The sequence below is a fragment of the Chrysochloris asiatica genome, unplaced genomic scaffold (genome assembly GCF_000296735.1).
Source record: "Chrysochloris asiatica unplaced genomic scaffold, ChrAsi1.0 scaffold00078, whole genome shotgun sequence".
Lineage (NCBI taxonomy): Eukaryota > Metazoa > Chordata > Mammalia > Afrosoricida > Chrysochloridae > Chrysochloris > Chrysochloris asiatica.
This window is the reverse complement of record NW_006408596.1, coordinates 14033658-14054654: the sequence shown is the minus strand read 5'-3', so window position 1 is coordinate 14054654 and position 20997 is coordinate 14033658. Positions and strand designations below refer to the sequence as shown.

Sequence of the window (20997 nt, the reverse complement as noted above, 5' to 3'; positions counted from 1 at the left end):
ATGTATCATTTCTTTGTTCTTCACAGTAAGTTTGCCAGTAGGGGCTGCTCTTCTTGTTTTACTTTACAAGGAATTGAGCCCCAGGACAAATAGACCACCAGGCTCAAGGACATCCAGTCAATATACCGCCAAGTCAGCACTCATCCCTACTAATCTGCTTCCAAATTCCAGCTGTGTTTGGCTTGACATCATGGGTCCTTCCATGCATTAATTTTCAGGGAATGGTCATGAAAACTTGCTTCACTGGAATTCAAGTTGCATGAGAGCACAAACCATGTGTCAGAACAATTATTGACTGAATGAATGAATGACCCTTTAAAACACACACACTCACAAACCAAACCAATCGACTCCAACTCACGGCAACCTCGTGTGTATCAAAATAGAACTATGCGCCATAGGGCATTCAATGGCAGACTGTTTGGAAGTCGATTCCCAGGCCTGTCTTCCAAGGCAGCTCTAGGTAGATCGACATTTTAGTGAGTAGCTGATTCTGGTTTACACCATCCAGGGACATGAAAACAACCTTAAACTAACTGATGTTGAGTGGATTTTGACTCTTGGTGACCCTATGTTTTACAGAGCAGAACTGCACCCCATAACCCATAGGGTTTTCATGGCTTTGACCTTAAGGCAGCAGATCATCGGAACTTACTTTGAGTATGCTTCTGAGTGTACTTGAATCACCACCTTTTCCATTATAGGCCAAGCATTTAACTGTTTGAACCACATAAAACCCATGACATCAGCTGTGATGCATAAGGATTCTTTTAGACAGAGTAGAACTGCCCCTTTTAAGATCATCTTTTCAGAAGCTGATTGCTACATCTTTTTCCCCAGGAGCGCCTGGTGGGTTTGAATAGACCACCTTTCTATTTTCAACCCAGAGTTTTAACCACTGCTCTACCAGCCCCTCCCCCCAAATCTTGAGAAGCACCATGCACTTCCCCATAGAACCAACAGATGGCGGCAAAGGAACGGCATATCAATGGTGCCAGAGAGCCGCTGGCATTCAGATTCCTGTATTGATGACCCCTCCTTTCTCTGAGCTCTGCAAAACAGGTACCTGAACATTTTCTCCGGGAGAAATCAAGAGGTAATGCTGACTGACTGCAGCTCGCCCTTCCTGTTTTGAAGTCTCAGAAACCAGGATGTTTCCAGAATTTAGGCATCAACGCTGGGAGGGCTCTAATGTCAACAGCAGAGAAATGGTCTGTTTACTTACCAGTAGAAAAGGAACCTGGTCTCCAGGGCCCAGAAAGTCAGACACAGTCTGTCTTCAAATGCTGGCCTCACCGTGGGCATTGTTCTTGTGATTTTCCTGCGAGAAAGTCAGTGGGAGAAAGTTGGGAGCGGAGTAGAGATTTCGGGGAGGCATTTATTCTTATTAAGGACTGAAATGGGGGCATTGGGAAGCAGTCGTATGGTTGTAAAAAGAAATCTGTAGCTTCAGCCCTCATCATCTTGTTTGAAATCAGCCTTGTCTGTATGCCAGAGGCAAGTGGCAAGGGACTTCCTTCGAAACTCAGTTTTATCGGGGGAGAAAAGAATGGCTCATGGTTTCCTTGAACTTTCTCAACTGTTCTGGATGTGTCTTTCTCTGTTGTCCCATGTGTGTTTTCTGGAAAGAACGTGAGTCAAAAGAGAGAAGAACAGAGACAAAATGGGGTGATGTTTTCAAATGTATACACTATAACCTCTACCTTCTACATTTGGTGGGGTTCCAGGGCATGGTTAGACTGGACCCCAGACACCTGTTCTGGGTAGGTATCTACTTTGCCTAGATTCTGCTGGACAATAGAAGGAAAAGGAATTACTGGAAAGCCCAGACTTTGTCTTGCTAATTTTTGCCCTGAGGTAAAAAAACAACAACAGCAAAAACTCAGACCCCAACCAATCCCCCTCCAACACACCCCCACACACTTGTTGTCCAAAATCCAGGTCCTGAGCCTACCAGGTGTGGCTTTAATGAAAGAACGGTGTCATTTCCAAGATCTGGGTACAGAATGTTATCCTCAGATGTAAGTAAAGGTGAGAAACAAGGGAGTGTTGAGTTCAAGGAAAGCCCCGACCTGAACCCCAACTGTCTCTCTTGAGGTGGGAGGAATAGTAGAAACTAATTTTGTTTAATGAAAAGTGTTTTCCTTTTATTACCTATGATAGCCAGGAACAGCCCTTGTTCTGTTGGGGGTAGAGTCGGGTTCTGACTAATAGTCACATCTAGGGTTTCTGAATTAGCACAGAATTTATTGGGGGTGATAATGACTATATCTAATCACCTGATTGTTGAGTTAATATCATTTAATTAATCAAGTAATTATGCAATGCCTTAGAGATCCTTCAGGTCTGGAGGTCTAGCTCCAAAATAAGCAAAGAAATAGTGTCCTTTGCTGAAGGTGACAGAATCCCTAAGATTAAAAGCGACTTGGTCACCAGGGACCAGCAGGAGCCACAGTAAAGGGTCTCCCTGGGCTCATTGCTCCCTGCGCATTAAGTGGGTCTTCACTTGGGTGGGTTCACCCATTTCTGAGTATCTGAGTAAAAGTCTAGGGTCCTCTTCACATGGACATATCATTTTCACGGACGGTTTCATGGAATTCACTTCCCTCCAGGGTGAAGTTTTCTGCCCCAGAAGTGGTGGCCTTTGAAAAGTGGGACGATGAGGAAAGTTGTTTTTAATTGGGGTTGTGGGTGCACTATGCCACACTCAGCATTGAATCTCCCCAGCCCCAAATGCTCACACTGTGCTTACACTGGAAGGGAAGGCAAGAGGAATGCAACGACCCCCCAGACAGTTGGCACCCTGCTTTCACTATTGTGTCAATGAGAAACTCCCAGTCCAACTTTAGAAGTAAAAAAAAAAAATAAAGTTTCATCAAAGCTGCCTGTGCTGGTTCCCTGATGGAGGGCAGTGACCAAAATCTGCAGAAAGAACGTTCTTGTCTATTACCAGATCCATGCCTGGGTGTCCTTGGCACTTTGGGGACCATGGAAAGACAGGGGGATGCACTCTTGGGCTCACCATGTAGGCAGCCTAGGATAGTGGTCATCTCAGCTGCACAGTTCCCCAGCAGGAAACCGAGTGGTACAAGGATCACATTTCAAAAGCTGAACTCGACCGACTGGCTGATTGGGATCTTTGGGCTGGGAAATAAAGGTGGAGACCCAGACGGCTCCCTCAGACAGTCCGCACCCAGGTTCTGAGTCTGCTGTACGCAAATCCCTAAGCCCCCTCCCTCTCCACTCAGTTCCAGGGAAGCTGGGTGTCCTCAGCATTCAGAGACTGCACCCAGGTCACCTGACTTCGTCCCAGCCACCAGGCGAAGGGAACTGGGTCCCTACTCTCTCCCCAAGTAATCAGTTGTTTCACCTTTGCCTGGTCTGCAACCAGACAGGGTCCTGACTCTCAGAGTCTTGGGGTCCATTATAGTGGACCTCAGAAAAAGTCAACAGTTTTTTATCTGAAAGGACCCACCTGGTCATCGGGTGGCACAAGGCCTTTGTTCCTGGGCAGATGGGGCACAGGAAGAAACACTAGGGACGGGGAGGATCTGAAGTGGGGGGAGATGGAGCCCAACACATCCAAAGCTAGAGTCTTGACTTCTGAAATGGGGGTGGAGAAGCCCTTAATCCCCTCTCTGATGCCGGCAAGAACTGGGTTATCTGCTTCAGTGGTTTGCTGCAAGCATTTTAAAGTGGGGGTTTCCATCCCCAAAACACCTCTTGCTGTAGCAACCTGAAACAAAGTCCCCGAAGGGTCCCTATGAGGCAGCGGGGGGAATGAAGTCTGGAAGAGGTTATCGAAATAGCGTACTTAAGAGACAGATGCCTGAAGACACGAAAATGTCCTCCAAATGCGAAATGAAGGAGGGAGACACACACCCAAACTCAAGGATTTCTCTGCATCGGGGCATAGGTACCACAGGTGTGTGTACACCTCCACCTGACTTGAAACTGGTGGTTGAGAGAAGATTCTGGATTCCACTTAGGTTCGAATTCTGACTCCACAGTGGGTCAATGACTTTACCGTTCAGTGCCTCAGTTTCCTCTACTGTTAAACAGGGATTTAAAACCTTCCACACCAGACAGGGTTAATTGAAAGTCTCCAAGGAGCTCACTTTTGTGAGGTGCTTAACCGGGTGCCCACGTGTCCCTGCTATGCCAGCTATTTTTATTATGATTGTTAGACGTACTTTGAACCCGGGGACATCTGTAACATATACATCTTGATTATACGCATCTTGATTATAAAACAACCAAAAGTATCTGTATCCGGAACTGTCTTAAACACGAACTTCTAATTCCAAATTGGAAGAGACGTTTGCAGATGGGGCACGCACACACTCCTGGGCTTCAAACACCTGTATTTCCTAGCCCCGGAACACCAAAACCCCCAAAACTACCAAAGGGTACGAACAGAGATAACTTCTTACATAAGAGTTCAAGTCGTGTCACTGGAAGCCTTCCACAGGCATCGGGACGGCCACTCTCTTGGCTGGTCATCTGAGGTCAAACTTGGAAGCCAGCGAGGCAGAAAGTTCGAAGCGGCTAAGCGTTTCAAGCCTCTTGCCGCGTCCGAAGGCGGCTGCCTGTCTGCTCGCTTAGGCGAAAGGTCAGAATCCGGGTTGGATGGAATTTTTTTAAGGGCCTACACACAGGGAACTTTCCCCACAAAGAAAGGGTGGGTCCAAAGACTGCGCAGATCTTACAGGCTCGCACGCACACACACGCACACACACGCACTCCGTTCCTTCAGGCTAGCAGGGACCGGGTGGAGGGAGCGCAGGGTCGTGACCCCTGGCTCTGCCCGAGCACGCCCTTCGGCCCCGACAATTAGCGCCGGGAGGTCAGCAGGCACCCGGACGCCTTCACCCGCGGCTCCAAGCCCAGCAAAAGGCGAGCCCACCCCTCCCGTCGGCCGATCTCAGACGCCAGGACCCAGCCGGGCTAGGAGCCATCCTTCTGCAGGAGTGGGGGCGGGAGGGCTCCGCTGGCACTCGCCTGTGTCACCTTAAATCTATGGACCACCCAATCGCTCAGCCTTGCTGGTCGAAGTAGCTGACCCCTGCTGCTACCGCGAACTGAAGCCATTGTCCCTGTAGACGCAGCCAGATTTAAAAAATAAAAACTAAATTAAAATTCCCAAGTAAAGAAGGGAGTTTGTTAGGAAATGGGCAGCTATTGATGTGAGTCTACTAGGGAGGAAAAAATCCCTTCTCTCTGCTCATTTATCCGTTAGACCAGGTGCAGGGCAGAAGTGGGGACCAGAGGTTTCTACACACCGCAGCAAGGTACTTAGGGGAGGGAATTAAAAGAGAAGGTTCCCTCTCTGAATTTCCAAACATTCTTTGGAAACGGATGGGCTGGAAGGACTGTTTTTCTCATCTGAGGCCCAAACAGGAGTGAAAGTGATATTCCGGAAGGAGACGACAGTTGCTTCTCCCGAGGTTGGGGCTAGGTGGGGGGTAAATCGTGGGCTGGGGATGGTGGGGGTGACTAGGGGACCAAGGTGAAGCGCCCAAGGTCTGGAACTCGGGAGGCACTGGGGTGGGATGCCTACGGAGTGGCGGCGACTAGGGCGCATTCGCGGGCCAGACAGATAGGTGGCACTCGAAGCCCAAGGAAAAAAAAAAAAAGGCAAAGGCGCCGGCCCCGAGTGGCCTCCGCGGCGTCCGCCGCCACCATAAAGCCCGCGGCGAGATTGCGAACGGCGCCAGGTGAGTAATAGACAAGGAAATCCAGAGATTGTGAACGGTTCACCCCCGTCCGTCAGCGCCACAAGAGTTACTTATTAACATCACTATATACAAATAAGATACACAGGAGATTAAAAAAAAGAAGAAAGGGCCAGTTCCTAGTAGGAGAAGCTGGACACACACGTCTGAACACCGACCCCAAATTGGGGGACAAGGGGGTGGGAAGGAAAACAGGGGAGCGAATCTGGATGGAAAAAGTCAAGCGTAACGTTTTAGAAAGTCAAGCGTAGGGTTTTGTTTCTCTCTTTGAGGTGGTGTTCTTTTCTCCCCCACCTAGGACTGCACTTTCTCCAGGCGCAATCGTGGAGTCAAAAACCAGTCTCGTTCTAAGGCGCCTCTGCGCGTTTGCCGCGCGCCTTGATCTCTGGACCCTCCCGGGTGTTTGTTTCATCCTTAAGATTTCAGGCTCTCTGCTCTGGCCCTCCAAGACCTCTAACCCCACCCTCGCTGTCTTCCCTCCCACCCCAGGAGAGGCTATAGGGGTTCCACGTGCTTGGCTGAAAATGAAAGGGGCTTTGCCCTCCTATCCAAAGATTTCTCTTTCGATACTCTTCCAAGTACACTGATGGGGGACCGGAGGGAGTCCTCTTCGCCAGCCACTCAGTCGGCTCATAGGTGACAGGGACATGGGGCCGGACTGGTGGACTTTAGGGAAAGGAGGGGAGAGAGCCGCCCGGCAGGCTCCGGGCCGGGTCCTCACGTCACGGCCCCCGACACACAAAAAAAGGCCGAAAGAGTAACCCTCCAGAACCTTCCTGCCCCCTCCCTCCTTCCCACACCTCTGATGAGAGAGGCTGGGGGTGGGGAGCGTGCGAGACCAAAAGACCGACAGCGGCTTAACCATGTTTTAATGAATGTTTCTAAGATAAATTGAACTTCAAAAGGCTACTCCCCAAACTGCCTAGAGACTGGTTGGAGGGGAGAACTGAGGAGGATACTGTCCTCCGGGGTGATTTTTTCCTCCGAGGGGTCAACTACGCGACCTGGAATTACCTTTCTCTTGCTAGGCAAGGTTCTCTCCTCCCCGGCGTGGCCCAGCGGGCCGCGCTTCACAAGCGCAACTTGGTAAAAGGATGGAGCCTCCTCCTAAGGGCACCTGGGGCCACTGGTCCCACTGTGACACGGGAGACTAACCGGAGCACGAGGGTCTCTCCCAATTCTCCACAACCTTATCTGGCCTCGCGCGGATTCTGTTAGCCTTTCCTGGCGCTAAACACTGGTTGCAGGGAGATATTTTTGCCTTGAATTCCTCCATCCATTTCAATGTGGGAAGGGAGCTCGAGCTTAAAACGAAAACGTCCGCAGCCCTCAAACTTTTTTTTGGCTGGACTTGCATGGGAAAAGCTGATTTAAGGATCGGAATCGTCGTTTTCCATTCAAACTTAAGTATTCGAAATTCCTAGTCCATCCGAATTCTAATCAGACCCCTTCCTCCGCTTTCCTCTCCCTAATTTAAAGGAAAATCATTTCATATTGATGCGGCTCCCTTCGCCAGAGTAAGGGACTTTTGTTTTTAGCTTTGTAACTTGAGTGACATCTCATCTTAGTTCAAAGGGGGCGGTCTTAATAATTTAAAGGTGAAGGGAAAAGGTAGACGAAAAAACCAATCTTTCTCTTCACCATCACGAAACTGTCCTTAAAGAAAGTAATTAACACGAGGCCCAAAGACATTTCAATAAAAATTTATTGAAATTTCAGTGATGTTTTTAAAGAGAAGGAAAAAAAAAAATACAGAGAACCAGAGGACTCATCGACAATTATAACACAAAATATACCTTCATGATTTTTTTTTTCCTTTCAGCACCTGACTTTTTAACTGTGAATATATCTCTAGAGGCACCAATTCAAAACACCATCAATACAGACACAGCAGTAAAATCCACTTTGCTTTGAGGAAATCGAAAACTAGCAAATACAAATACAAAAGGAAAAAAAGGAGAGAATCAAACCACAAACTCTGTACTAGCTCTCCCCCCCATTCCCTCCCCCCCACCCCAGCAATCTTGGAATCACTCATCCAGAGTTATATTTTAAGGAGTTCAACGTAGGGCCTGGGAAGCAGGAACCCCCCTTCCCAATTTAGGCTAAAACAAGCAAGTAGTTGTTTCCCCCACTCTTTTGGACATTAACATTTTTAAATCTTTTTTTTTTTTTTTCAGGTAACTCTTTTGAAAGTGTGTTGGTGTATTGGTGCAAAAACTGTGAATTCTAGTTTCTAGTTTTAAAAGAGATTCAATGACCTTGAAATAAGACAGTCTAAAGGGAAATAAGAACACAAAGGTCGACTGGGAAATCTATTTACATAGAGCTATATACAATATCAATAAATTAAAATTTAATTTCCAAGCATTCATATTCCACCTATTTACAAGTTATCAAATAATTACATAAATACTTTGTCTAATAGTCTCACTTCTTCTTTATTATTTTTAAAACCGTGTTATTGCATATACAGGAAAGAGAAAGAACTGCCAAAAAGGGACATGAATCCAGCTACAGAGCTTCGATAAAATAAATTCATTGATTGTGTTTTTCCCCAGCCTCCCTTATAAATCTCCCCTCCTACCTTGGGGTTGCCAATTCGAGGGTTAAAGATTAGGGAGACATATTTTCTCTCTAAAAGCAAGCGTTCAAAATAAAAACCACAAGGTACATTACTGTGGAACATGCAAGAAGAAACCTACAGCGGCTCTTAAAACATCACAAGAATATTAAAAGACACAGATTTCCTTAATACAGACTAAATGAGGAGGGGAGGGGACTTCCCTCCCCAAACAATGCTGTTCAGTAATTTATTTAGAACTGATCTGCAAGTCACTAGAAACTTTGTAATGGCCACAAACAGAATCACGTTCATGTATTTATTTGTCCCCATTAATTTTTTTTTTTTTGTAATTTTATGTGTTTTTGCTTTCACTTAACACAGCAAAGGAAAACTAGACGTCCACACTGTAGAAGATGTCTTCCAATCTCTCCCCACCCTCCCCCACACCCTAGGTGGGTTTGGCTACTGTTTTGCTTCGGCCACAGCTCCCAGCCCTGCCTCACTGGGAGCTGCTCTGGACATAAATGTTTTAACTCCCACCCACCCCACATAGCTCAACACAACAGACGCTTCTGGGCCCCCCAAATCTGGACCTGATCCCGGATGTACACCAGGTGCATATGGCATGCCAAGAGAACTGGGCCTGTCTCTACCACATTAACTCAAGGGAGTCCCGGCACCCTTTCCCAGATGCGCCTGCCAAGAGGAAGGGCTGAGTTCATGGCACCCCCCGCGGTTTATTTTACATCCAACAAAGTGCACTGCAAACTCGACTGGACTGGAATGAAGAGACTTTTCTGGGGAGGGGCTTACGGGGACACACTGCGGGACCTGTCCGGCTTGGCTTCCAAGCCACTGACCAATCGCTGGATACTCTGCAGCTCGCTGGTGGCCGACTCCTTCTCCCCGCAGAGTTTGGGCGACAAGGACACAGAGCTGGAGGAGAGCGTGGAGGAGCGGCTGTTGAGTTCTGAGCCCGAGTCCACCGCCACTGAGGCCGGACTGGCAGCCAGGGTGGCGGCCTTGCCGTCCAGGGGCCCCGCAGCCGCCGCCATAGAGGGCAGGGCGGTGGTGAGCAGGCTGCTACTGTCAGGCATAGGCACGGGAATGGAGTAGGGGCTGTAGCGCAGCCGCGGGCGCATGGCGTTCAGGTTGAGGAAGGGGTGGCGGTGCACGGAGCTGGAGGCGGCTGCGGACGACGCAGCGGCAGCGGCGGCCATGTATGTGTAGGGGTAGGGGAAGAGGCTTCCGAAAGGAGACATGGCCAGGCCCTGGGGAAGAAAGAGAAATGCAGGCCTGAAGTCAGCCCAGCAGGGACAGTCGGGTTGAGAGGGACCCGCTGTGCCCTCCCTCACACATCCCTGGAGCAAACATGCATCTCTCTCCCTCGCTGGGGAGGAGGGAAGCAAGGGGGACTGACAGTTCCCTAGACACTGTTAGCTCTATCACGGCATCCAAGGTACTTCCCTCCCTGGGCCTCAGCTTTCTTGGAAAAAACTCCACAGCGAAATATTAAGCAATCCATGTATTCCATGAGCTATGTTGCTGTTAGATGCCCTCAAGGCAATCTGGACACACAGTGACCCCAAGTGGCAGAGTAGAACTACCCCATAGGGTCTTTCTTCCACAGAGCCACTAGCTAGATAGAACCCTGTCAGTCTTTCAATAATCCATGAGGTTACCATGCTTTCTACCATGCCTGGCCCTGTTAATATTCTCACAGAAGAATGAATTCCTGCACCTGTTAAATGGATTTACAGATTTGGTCTGCCCCACAAAGGCGGTCCATTGTCATATATTATGATAATTTTATTCATTCTTGCCCTCCCCTTGCTAAATCCTAGAGGTTTCCCAAATGAAGAAAACTAAAGGAAGATCTTAAGCAAAAGGAAAGATGGAAGGGCGAAGGGAGGAAGGGTAGTAAAAGGGTTTTGCTACATACAAAAACAAAGAAATCCCCTAGATTGGTATGCTGGCTTTACAGGTGAAGAAACTGAGCCATGTCCCAGGAGTGCAAGACATCCCTCAGTTAAAGTAACAGAAGTTGAATTTCAATGCAAATGTCCTGGCTGGGGCTAGATCTCTCTCTGGAACTGCTTCTTGGCCTGGCCTACCCACCACCTACCCACCCACCCACTTACGACAGGGGTCTTGCAGGAGATTCGAAGGAATTGAACAAGGCCAGAAGCCAACTAATTCCTTAGCACCCTCCCCCCCTACAGGGGAGGCGGACCTAGCCTCTGGGCTCAGAGGAGGGAGGGAATGTGCTCAGACAAAACAAAAGGCAAGAACGTGCCCAAGCCCCAAGGAAGAACCTTCTCAGGGAGTTCACAGGCCTCCAACTTTGCCTCATCCACCCGCACCCCCAGCACAGCCATCTGAGCCCGGCACAGGCAGTCAGGCCTGCTCAGCCCCAGCCTGGTCCCTTCTTTTGACATGTCCCACCTGTGCACAAACCCTTAACCCTTTGGGGAACGAGCTGGCCTACTCGGGAAGGGGAGGGGAAAGCTGTGAATTGGGAGGAGAGATTGGGAGATTCAACCTCCTCCTTGGAGAGGTTTCCCCTCCCCCCAGGCCACATTTTCTTGTATAATTCCTGGGGAGTGTGTGTGCGTGTGTGTAAGGGTGGGGGACGCGGCGGCTAGCTAGGAGACATTTAAGAGAACTTCCAGCTCAAAGTACAAATCAGACGTTGGAATGGGTCCTCATGTCAGATCCTCCACTACCTACCAGCTGAGTGACTTTGGACAAGTTACCCAACGTTTCTGGGCCTCTGACCCTTAACAGTCCCAGCTCAAAAGGGATGAATTCTACGGGTCAGATTAGAGGTGTTGGGCACAGAATAAGTACTGTGAGTAGCTACTGCCATTATTTCTAACTACCTAACACTATTGGGAACAGTCCTTAACTTAGAAAAATACTTTTTAAACTGTGGGTTGTTGTCTTTTTTTTTTGAGGGCGGGGTGGGGGGTGGGGGGAGGTTATGCTCAATCAGTGAGTTAAGCTTAGCACCTAGCAATGGCGCAATAAAAAATGATTATTTTAAACTACTTGCCAAGGTGTGGTAAAAGTAGAAAAGGGAATTGCTACGGGGATAGGGGACGTCCCAGTACCTGAGAAGCCAAGACGTGCTGTTGGAGGTGGAAGGGCAAGGTGGCCGCAGACGCTCCCGCGGCGGCCGAGGCCATGGCGGAGGAATCCAGCCCAGAGACGCCAGTGGAGGCCCCAGACACTGTGGCCAGTAGGGGCCCCATGCCGGCAGCCATGCTGGAGAAGGCGCCCCCCATGGCAAACTGGCCGGGGTGCAGGAAGAGTGGGTGCCCGTTGAAGAACTGCTGGCCGGCCAGGCCAGGGGCGAAGCCGAGCCCGGGCAGGGGGCCCTGGCCCAGGTGCGCAGCCGCGTCTGTCTGCACCGTAAGCGGCGCAAAGGCCTCTTTGCTCGGCAGCGCCCGCGCTTCCTCCGCCTTGGCTGTCACCGCGCTCTCTCGGCCTGGGCTCCGGCGCTCCTCGGCGCCCAGGCCACGTGTGCTGGACGAGATGGTGGCTGGGCTGTGGCGCGAGTCGGGCGACGCTTTGTCCAGCCGTCCGCTGTCCCGGGGGCGGCCGCTGGGCTCTGCAGCAAAGAGGTGCGCCTTGGCGGCCGGGCTGCCCTTGTCGCGGCACGGCTCCTCCGACGTGGTGGTGGAGATCTTGGCTGTGTCGCAGGCCTCCAAGCCGTGCTCCTCTTTGCTTTCAGCCTCAGTGTCGCTCTCTCCCTCGCTGGGACACAGATCTACGGGAGGATGGGGGGAAAGCGAGGCAAGGCCTGTTTAGCTTTACTGTGGGCCAGCATTGGAACCCCAGATCAGCCACTTTCTAGCACTGTCTGTCAGCCAGCCTCTTAATCTCTCCACACCTCAGTTTTCTCATCTGCAAAATGGGATTGATAGCTCTCAACTTTGCTAGGAGGACTCAATAAGCTAATAATGCAATGTAGGTATTCAGATAGAGCTGACCTCCCCCCATCCCAACCCCACCCCCAAATCAGTAACTCTATGCTATGATGATTTTTGTTTTTAAACAAGCTCCTACTTTGTCCTGTCAGGCACTGTCCATACATGCATATTCACATTTGATTGCAAACTGTTTTTTTTTAAATTTCAAAAAACTAGTTTACTCTAAATTCAGGATGGAAGTACACTCCATTGTCTGAGAGTCTTTGTTCAGTGACTGTAACTTCCACATATTTGTGAATTTTTTTGGAAAGATTTGTTTGGTTTGGGAACCCTGACATCTGAATTGGTTAACAAAGCACACACATAATATGGAACTGTCCTGGATTTGTGTCTGTCACTGCAGGTGGAAAAGGCTGACGGGCCATCTCTCACTGCCAGGAGACATGCAAAAGGGTCTTTTACCTTTCACCACACTCTTTGTGGGCGTCTACCAACCACAAAAGAAAAGGGGATCCTATTTGATGTTCAAAGCTTAAATGGATTGAAGTCATAAAGGGCTTTCATTTTATTTCACTTACAAACAGGTTTCTTCTATTTAGAGAGAGTGTGTGTCTTTTCAAATAAATGGTGGTTTTTCTGTAAATCACAGGAAAACGGCTGGGGATATATGAACCATCTTATCCCTTCCCTTCCCTTCCCTCTCAGGTCCCCAGGGCCTTATGTCTCTCCGCCCCCCCCCTCCCACCCCCCAAACAGGTTAACTGTGGCTTCATAGTTAGGTGTTTTCTTAGAATTCCCTTGCCATTCTGTTTCCCTCAATCCAACACATTTTAACCTACAGTCCAAAGATGGTCAAACAGTCAGTGGCTTGGTTGATAAGACCCAGAGAGGGGTTTCAGGCACTTTCAAAACTGTCCCCAGGGAAGGAATATACAGACACTCCCTTCTCCAGCCAAATCAAGGTTTTGGGGATATGGTTCTGAGCTCTCCTTGGATTACCTAAAGGACAGCAACAGACATCACCACCCTTCCTAATGTGGCTCCTGTTTATGGGTCTTACGCTTTTGAAGGGCAAGTCCCCTAGCTGGTGTTACCCATGACCCCTCCAACTCCTCTCGAGCCATGCGGACCTGTAATTACAGAGGTGACCAGGCCCACCTTTGATATTGGATGTCCCCACTGTGGAGACCGCAGGGGATGAGGACTGAGCAAAGGAGTTGAAGGCTGCCTGCTCACTGGAGGACTCATCTGACGTTCCATTCTCCTTCTTGTGTCTCTCATCAAACACTCTCATGGACTGAAGGGTCAGCTGTTTTCTGTGGCAGAAGCCCACACCCCATGTTATGGAACAGAATACACCTTCATTGCTCTTTGTTTACCTCCATGCTTTCTAGAGACAGACACACACTTCACCCTGCCCGCCACCCTCTGACAACACCAAATTTTCTGAAATCAGCATATCCCAGGCCAGCTGTGCACAGATCCTTCAACCACAAATGGGGCAGAAAAACATGGCAGTGGGGAACAGGGAAAAGAAGGTTACATTGATCCAAAATCAGGGTTGCATAGGGAAGGGACATTTGCTTGGGCTCTGAAATCTTCTTTCAAATAAGAGAGGAGACTGCAGCTGGTAAGAGACAGTTGAACTGCTGGCTTTACGCAGAGAGGGGCAACTGGATTCCCGGCCCTGCCACTATTTGTCCCCAGCCTACCTAACTCCTGAATGGTTGCTAAGATTGTCAGGAAGTAGTTATTTCATGGTGCATTTTACTGCAATCGCTTTACCAACACATTAATTGGAGTAAAAAAATCTAGTTAGATTTTAGAAACAACTTTTTAAGCCTATCCCCACCCCTCAAGGGGAGAGGTTAAAAATGTGGGTGATTTCAGAAATCCTTGGGAAGGGGGTGAGGCGGGGAGGGGGGGGTAAGAACTGCTTTTATATATTATCCAACTGTCTACTTAATGCGAAATGATCCACAGGCACATGAAGGAGAGCGTCATAGGCTTCTCCAGGGATCTCAGTTCTGTCTGGTGGCCCTTGGAAGACAAGACTGCAAAAACTCCCAGAGCATTCTGTGAGTGGCTTAGTCTTTTTCTGGGACCTACACAAGATGCATTGGAATTAATTGAGAATTAATAAGCATCCTTAAATCCCTGAGACATTTTTTCCAGAAACAACTATTATATGGCCTTGTTCATGTCATTAAAGATAACAAGAAGAAGATAGGAAAAGTACAGTGGACTTTTGGTGGTGGTGGTGGGCGGGAGTTTGACTAAATTACATGCACTCATCCTTCTCAACCTAATTTCAACACTTTAGACTTGGGGTCTATAAAACGTTTTTTTTTTCTCTCTCTCTAAATTGGCTGGAAAATATTTTGCTATCTATCTCAACTCACCTTTTTTCTCTTCTGCCATTCCCAGTGTCCCGGAAACCTTTGGCAAAAGGGTTGTTGTCTATTTTTAACTGAGTTATCTAGAGAAGACGCAGAGAGAAAGAGATTATTAGCTTCATTTTCTAGAACGTTCTGGGAGTGTTTCTTCTAATTCATCAGTCTCCTAGAAATTTGACTATAACAGGAGAAATCATACAGACATGCAATGACAAAGAGAAAAGAAGGGGAGGGGAAGGCCCAGTTTGTGAGGGAGCTGAGAGAAAAATCAAGGAAAATTCTAGAATGTCTTGTGTCTCCAAGAGAAGGCCATACTAGGAACTGAGGATGAAACTTATCCAGCCTGGAAATACCTTGCTCTTTTCTTTGGGCAGATGACAGCTAGAGTTTGGATATAGAAAAGCTGCCTAAAGGGACAACCTGTAGATACTAAAATTAAACTTTCACTTTGATTATTTTTATCAAATGCATTCATAAAATACATTATAGTATACTCCCTGCCTGCACCCTTACACACACACACCTTGTCCATGAATCTAATAAAATAATTTATAGAGTTTCATTGCCCTTGCGCTGGTTTGTGTTTGTAAATTTTTTGGCCTGGAGAAGTTTCGACGTGGAGGGGGGTGGCATTGAGAAATTACAATATTGACAATTACAGATTTAAAAGGGCAGAATGACCAGGGGACACATTTGTTTTCATTTATATGCTCTACCACTGCCATGAAGTGGAATAGGCCGGTGGCCTCTTTGTGTGATCAAAAATGTTTCATTTCATTATTGCATTAACAATTTAGTGTCATAGTGTTCTGGGTCTAAAGGGAGCAAGTATGTTGAGAAAAGAAAAGTCATAGTAAGTATAAGTCATCTCTCCAATTCCTTCCTTTGGTTGGTGGCTTGGGGAGTAGATTATATATATAGAGGTCACTGGAGGTAGAAAAAAAAGGACCCCTTGGTTGAATTCTTGTTCTTGGAACCAGCTGCTCTGTACAAGAATTCAGGTTTGCCTTCGGCAGGGGAAAAAGGTCATGCTGTCTTAATCACTGGATTGGAAATCTATTTGGGAAGCCCTCCACAGAGGACCCACCAGTGGTGACAGCAAGTACAAATGTAGAGTGCTGTGTGTGGAGTGAGCTAGCTGGGCTATCACTGGGGTCCAGCACTCAGAAGTTGAAGAGTTGGAGGTCCTCAGGGCCCCCTATTCCTGTAACTGCCACATTGGGGATTGTGAACCAACTATCAAGGATTACTTTCTTTGGGGTCCAGCATTCAGAAGTTGAAGAGCTGGAGGTCCTCAGTGCCCCCTATTCCTGTAACTGCCACATTGGGGATTGTGAACCAACAATCAAGGGTTACTCTCTTTGCATTTCACCCCACACCTCCCCCGTGATGTGACCTTCAATCCTCCATAACCCTAGATCCCAGGGGCAGCCCAATGAACTAATAGCCTCAGGCCTGAGGGAGAAGAAACACCTCTCCAGAGCTCCAGCAACTTGCAAGACCCTGAAATCAGGGATGGTTTTCCAGCCACACACACACACACACACACACACAAATCATAAAAAACACAGCAGCATAAAAGGTAATAAAAACCAGACCAGCTACCCAGGTTTTCTGGCTAGAGGAGAACAGTTGCTCTCCTCAAGGATTCTCTTCCCAGTTTCCCCAAATGGCCTGGGATTTAAGTTTTGAATCCGTTCAGTTTGAACCTGACTTCTTGATCATTCTTCCTTAAAGGGACAATTAATGAACCTCAAAACAAACAAGACAAAGTCCAGGGGAGTGTATGTGTGGGTGAAGTAGGGAGGTGCTGGGAGGAACCCACAGCATCATCAATTACAGTTCTAGGGGTTTCTCACTGGCCAAGTTCATTTGGTGTTTTTTTACTCATTATTGGATTAATTATGGGTCCAGAGTGTTTTCTTTCCATCCTCTGAGAGGAGCCAGTACCCCTTCCCCCAAAAGCCTATGGAAGGCCAGAGCACACATGTAAATACTCAGACTCTCATCAATTACTCATCCTTATCCAAAGCCACCGAAAAGGAGACATGGTAATATGGTAATATGGGAAATAATGCCCCTTTGGTTACCTACCTTATCGTTCTGATAGGCAGTCACAGCGATGAATTCAGTTTCAGGGAACAAGTAGGTCCGAAATGTACTATAAGGAAGCTTCAAGATGTCATTGGCCCTCACTATGTGGAACCTGGGCTGGTATTTGTGCATGGAGTTCAATATAGTCTGCAGGGGTAATGGAGGATACAAACATAGAAAAGAGGGGATTTAGCAGGACAAAAGGGATTTTAGAACCCCTGCCAAGCTGACATCTTCCCCACCGCAGGGTACCAAGCTTGAACCATGCCCACCTCCTTGGGTACATTTCGCTCCACAGGTGTTATCTTCTGGAGAATCCAAATTGCTCCTCTATTTCCAAAGGGTCCCCCCACCCCACCCTCACCTTCTAAGGTTCATTCGTACCTTGAACCCTAGCCTACCTGAGTCCCAAAACTATAATTCCCCTGCCACGTTGCGTGATCACTTGGGAAGGCCAAAGTCTTAAAAGATAGAGAAAAACATGCATTTTAATTTACAAAATGATTCAGTACTTTAAGCGCCCACTAATTGACGAGCCCAATCCACTTAAAGCCCCTGAAAGGCTGAACTCTAGAGAGGAATATTTATGCCTTAATCAAATCAAGGCTGCAAATGCAATTCCTGCCCGCTGAAGATATTTCCGTGCTATTTAGGTTTTCCTGGATCTAATCTTTCTGCTTATTCCCTGCTTATCACTTTGTTTATTTTATTGAAATGTTGGGGAGGGGTTAAAGAAAAGGCCAAAAGGTCCCTGGCCTGACTTCTCCAAGCAATCCAAGTTTCCTACAAGTTTGTAAGTATTTTCACTGAATCCAGCACACACAAAACACACGCACAGTTTTTATACCAACGATCTAGATCGCTCATTTCTAGGCAACTTTACTTTCATATAAGCCCAATTCTTTAAAACACACACACGTACACAAGAAAACCAAACTTTAAAAAAATGTATTCATACCATTTAACCAACATAGTTAAGGTTGTAAATCTTAAAACCGGCCCAAGAAATAATATGGCTGGCTTCAAAAGAGAAGTATAATATTTTAGAATTTAAAACAAATCCATTATGAAATTGAATTGAGATCGGAATGATTGGTTGTTGTTGTTGCTTTTTAAATTCTGCTCAGGAATTTGCCAAGGACCCAGAATGGCTATATAATCCCAGCCGCTAAGTGTTCTTGCTTCCATTGCTTTTAGAAGGCCAGGCCTTCCATTATTGGAAGAGAAACACCCAGAATTCTCTCTCCCATTCTGTTGCAGATAGAACAACTTTGCTACACTTAGCAACAGAGACCAGAGGAGATGTTTGAGCAGAAAATCATGATTTTAGCGGGAATGGAGAGGCACTGTGTTCATTACAGCAAGGGTAGGAATTTTTTTACAGCCCGGAACAATGAAACTTACAAATCCATGTTTGTCTGAAATGTTGTTGGTGAGTTTCAGTTTGTGAAAAGTGACGACTTTGGACATCCACTGTTCCCCAGTGGCGGGGCTGTCGGGGTGAATATACATTCTCTTTGGCATTTCAGGATCAGCTTTCCCTGCCACCATCCACCGAGAATTGTGAAATTTATATCGGCAGTCATCAGCGGCTATAATATCCATCAATAAAATATATTTGGCTTTCTTATCCAGCCCAGAACATCTCACTTTAAACGGAGGAAACATTCGCCTACATTTGGTAAGAGAGAAAAGAAAAAAAGAAGAATTTTTTTAAATAATCATTCCAAACCCAAGATTTGTTTCCTAAAAATATTTAAACCAAGTTGAAAACTTTCTATGGTGACAGATAGGTGAATGCTTTTATATTTTTAAGAGGTAGGGCAACTAGGTTACAACAGTTTCCTACTATATCTGAAGTAGCAACTATGTTCCACACTTCTCTATCTTTAAAAGGCCCAAGATTCAAAACAAGTGAATTATGGTATTGAATATGGGCATCTTCTAATCATGTCTTTTTAAAAATCATTTTTCTCTGGATAAATGTACAGATTGCCCTTCTTTGCACAGAAGTTCTTGCCCACATCGTTTCCAGCCAGGAATAGGATTTACGTAGCTGCTAGAGTTTTATGCTTCCCATGGAGGAGAAAAATGTTCAGTTTATCAAGGAAATCAAAAGTCCAGTTGCACGTCTCCCTATCGCAGAATAGGAGCCTCACTGCTAGTGAAATGAAACTGCTTTCTAGTGAGTTCTCAAAATGAATTTTGTAGATTGGGGTCGATTCCAGAGGCCTGATAACCAATCTGCTCCGCAAACTGCAAACCACACTCCCTTGCTTCCCCAAAGCCCCAAACTGCAAGACTGCTACCAAAATGCTGTTTATTTCATACAAGGGTTGGCATGTTGTACTCTTAAAAGGAAAACCTTTGCTGGTAATTTGATAAAATCACTTCTGGGTTGGAGGAGCATTTTATGCCAACTTTGGCCTCAGACATAGAACTGAAGATTTCAGAAGGGGATTTTATTTTTGTCCTTTCAAACGTATGCCTTTCTAGACTCCGAAGTTATGAAAAGAAAAATCCATAAGTTTTAAATAATTGTCGTAGGCGCTTCTATTCCCGGCAGAGGCCTCTAAACATCATCTAAGACATAGTTTATAATATTCGCAAGTAAAACTAAAAACCCAGTGTGTGTCTCCCCAAAGGCTCCTTAGATCTGCAAACATAATGTTAATTATCAAAAATTGCCTGCTGAACTCTCCACTGGCTTGCAGACTCATGAAGTGGGGTGAGCAAACACTCAAATGCCCTTCCATTTCTTCACTGCTATAGTCTCAGGCCCCTCCAGACCCAGAAACCAGGCAGAAAGGGCAGGGGGACAAGTGCCTGGCCTCCCACTACCACACAAAAGAAAAGAGGCCTAAGTTTGTTTTGTTTCTCTGCAGGAGAACACAAAAATACAACCCCAACAAAGAAATAAAGATTTTCCAGAAAGGTCTCAACAGTGAACTTCTTATAGTGGGGCGGTTTTCTTGTTTCCTGCAAATTCAATGTTTCTCTGAAAAAAAAAACTCTATCTCGTAGGGAACCCTGGACACAGACCTATGAAGAACAAGAATCACAGGTAAGCTGAAATTTCCTGCCGCTGAGGCAGGGCCCTAAATCTCTGTGCTAGGTCTAGGAGATCTTCAGTTTCCACCCAAGCTCTAGTAACTGGCAAACCCACAATTCTGGGAGGAGAGAAATAAAGTAAGGAAGAAGCGCCAATAGCTTTGGAGAGGGGCCCCAGTGACTTGCTTACCTTCCGGACTTAGTAATCACCATCTCAGTGCCCCGCTTGTGGAACTGATCCCAAAGTTCTTTAGCCTCGAGGTGCACCTTAGGGTCGTCCTCCACCTCCTCTTCGGGTTCCATGGTCTTCAGAGACCTCAGATGCGCCTGTGGCCCCAGAGACGAAAAAGGGATGCCGGTCTCAGCTGCCCCCACCAATTGATCCATGATCGGCTTGGCCAGGGCGCCGGGTAGTGAAAGCGCCGCGGCGCCGTTGGGAGGCAGAGTCAGCGCTGGGAAGAAGGGAGGCTGGTGACCCAGCACCGCGCTCATGGCGAAGTCCGGCGCCCGGTGAGGTAGGAACGGATGGTAAGCCATGCTTGTCCCAGGAATGACCGGATCTCTCATGGAGAGGCTCATCCACTTCAGGCGGGGCGCTGGGCTCCAGCCGGGGACAAGTCCACAGCTGCTGTTTTGATCTTAAGTTTGTTTTTTTTCCCCCTCCTCTTAACAGCAACACATCGTGAAGGAAAAAAAAAAATACAAAAAAGAGGAAATCACAGCTAAGGCACCTCAAAGGGAGGGGGGTAGAGTGTCTTTTGGGGCAGGGAACTGCCTCTTTTAAAGTGTGTAAGGCGAGAAATCAGGAGACATAGCCGCTTGGCGGGACTGCCCTTGTCCCTTAAGTGAAGCTAGCTGGGTCTCGACTCGTGCCCGAGCCCTGCGGCTCAGCTCGAAACCGACACGCCAGCCCTGGAATCTCTCTCCTGCGCTCAGTTTCTTTGTTGCAAAAGCGAGCGAAATCTTCAGACGACTTTTTACCTTTTCTTCTTCTTCTCCCCCGCCCCCTACACCTCTCTTCTCCCTAGTTCTCACTAGGGGCGTCTGCCGCGGCACTACCTCCGGCTTTCACCCCGAGCAAGAGAGCAGAAAAAAATATCGCTCTCCTTTGGAACAGGTTTTTTTTTTTCTTCTTTAAAAAAAAAAATTCGGATTTAAACCCCTTCTCCCAGCGCTATCAAAACTTGAACGACACTCAGGCTTCCATTCGCTCTCCTACT

The 20997-nt window shown here is 47.4% G+C and overlaps 1 protein-coding gene across 2 annotated transcripts; it reads right to left on the bottom strand.

The window, feature by feature from the left end:
* Positions 1–9110: 9110 nt before the first annotated feature.
* Positions 9111–20602, bottom strand: TBX3 (T-box 3). Of its 2 annotated transcripts, XM_006865473.1 has the most exons (8): positions 19968–20356; positions 18131–18398; positions 17128–17187; positions 16727–16873; positions 14639–14715; positions 13395–13552; positions 11415–12073; positions 9111–9572 (listed from the first exon to the last, which is right to left on the bottom strand). In XM_006865473.1, the coding sequence occupies exons 1-8, from the start codon at positions 20354–20356 to the stop codon at positions 9111–9113; spliced, it is 2220 nt and encodes a 739-aa protein (XP_006865535.1). The 2 variants fall into 2 exon arrangements, with proteins under 2 accessions (XP_006865535.1, XP_006865536.1); XM_006865474.1 differs by lacking the exon at positions 17128–17187 and having other exon boundaries at positions 19968–20602.
* Positions 20603–20997: the final 395 nt, after the last annotated feature.

Excerpts from the sequence above, each read along its gene's own strand:
- TBX3 (XM_006865473.1), bottom strand. The coding sequence starts at position 20,356 with ATGAGCCTCTCCATGAGAGATCCGGTCATTCCTGGGACAAGCATGGCT. Across the intron at positions 18,399-19,967 it reads GTGATTACTAAGTCCGGAAG|GCGAATGTTTCCTCCGTTTA; the intron begins GTAAGCAAGTCA and ends TACCAAATGTAG. Across the intron at positions 13,553-14,638 it reads AATGGCAGAAGAGAAAAAAG|AAAACAGCTGACCCTTCAGT; the intron begins GTGAGTTGAGAT and ends CTTCTGCCACAG.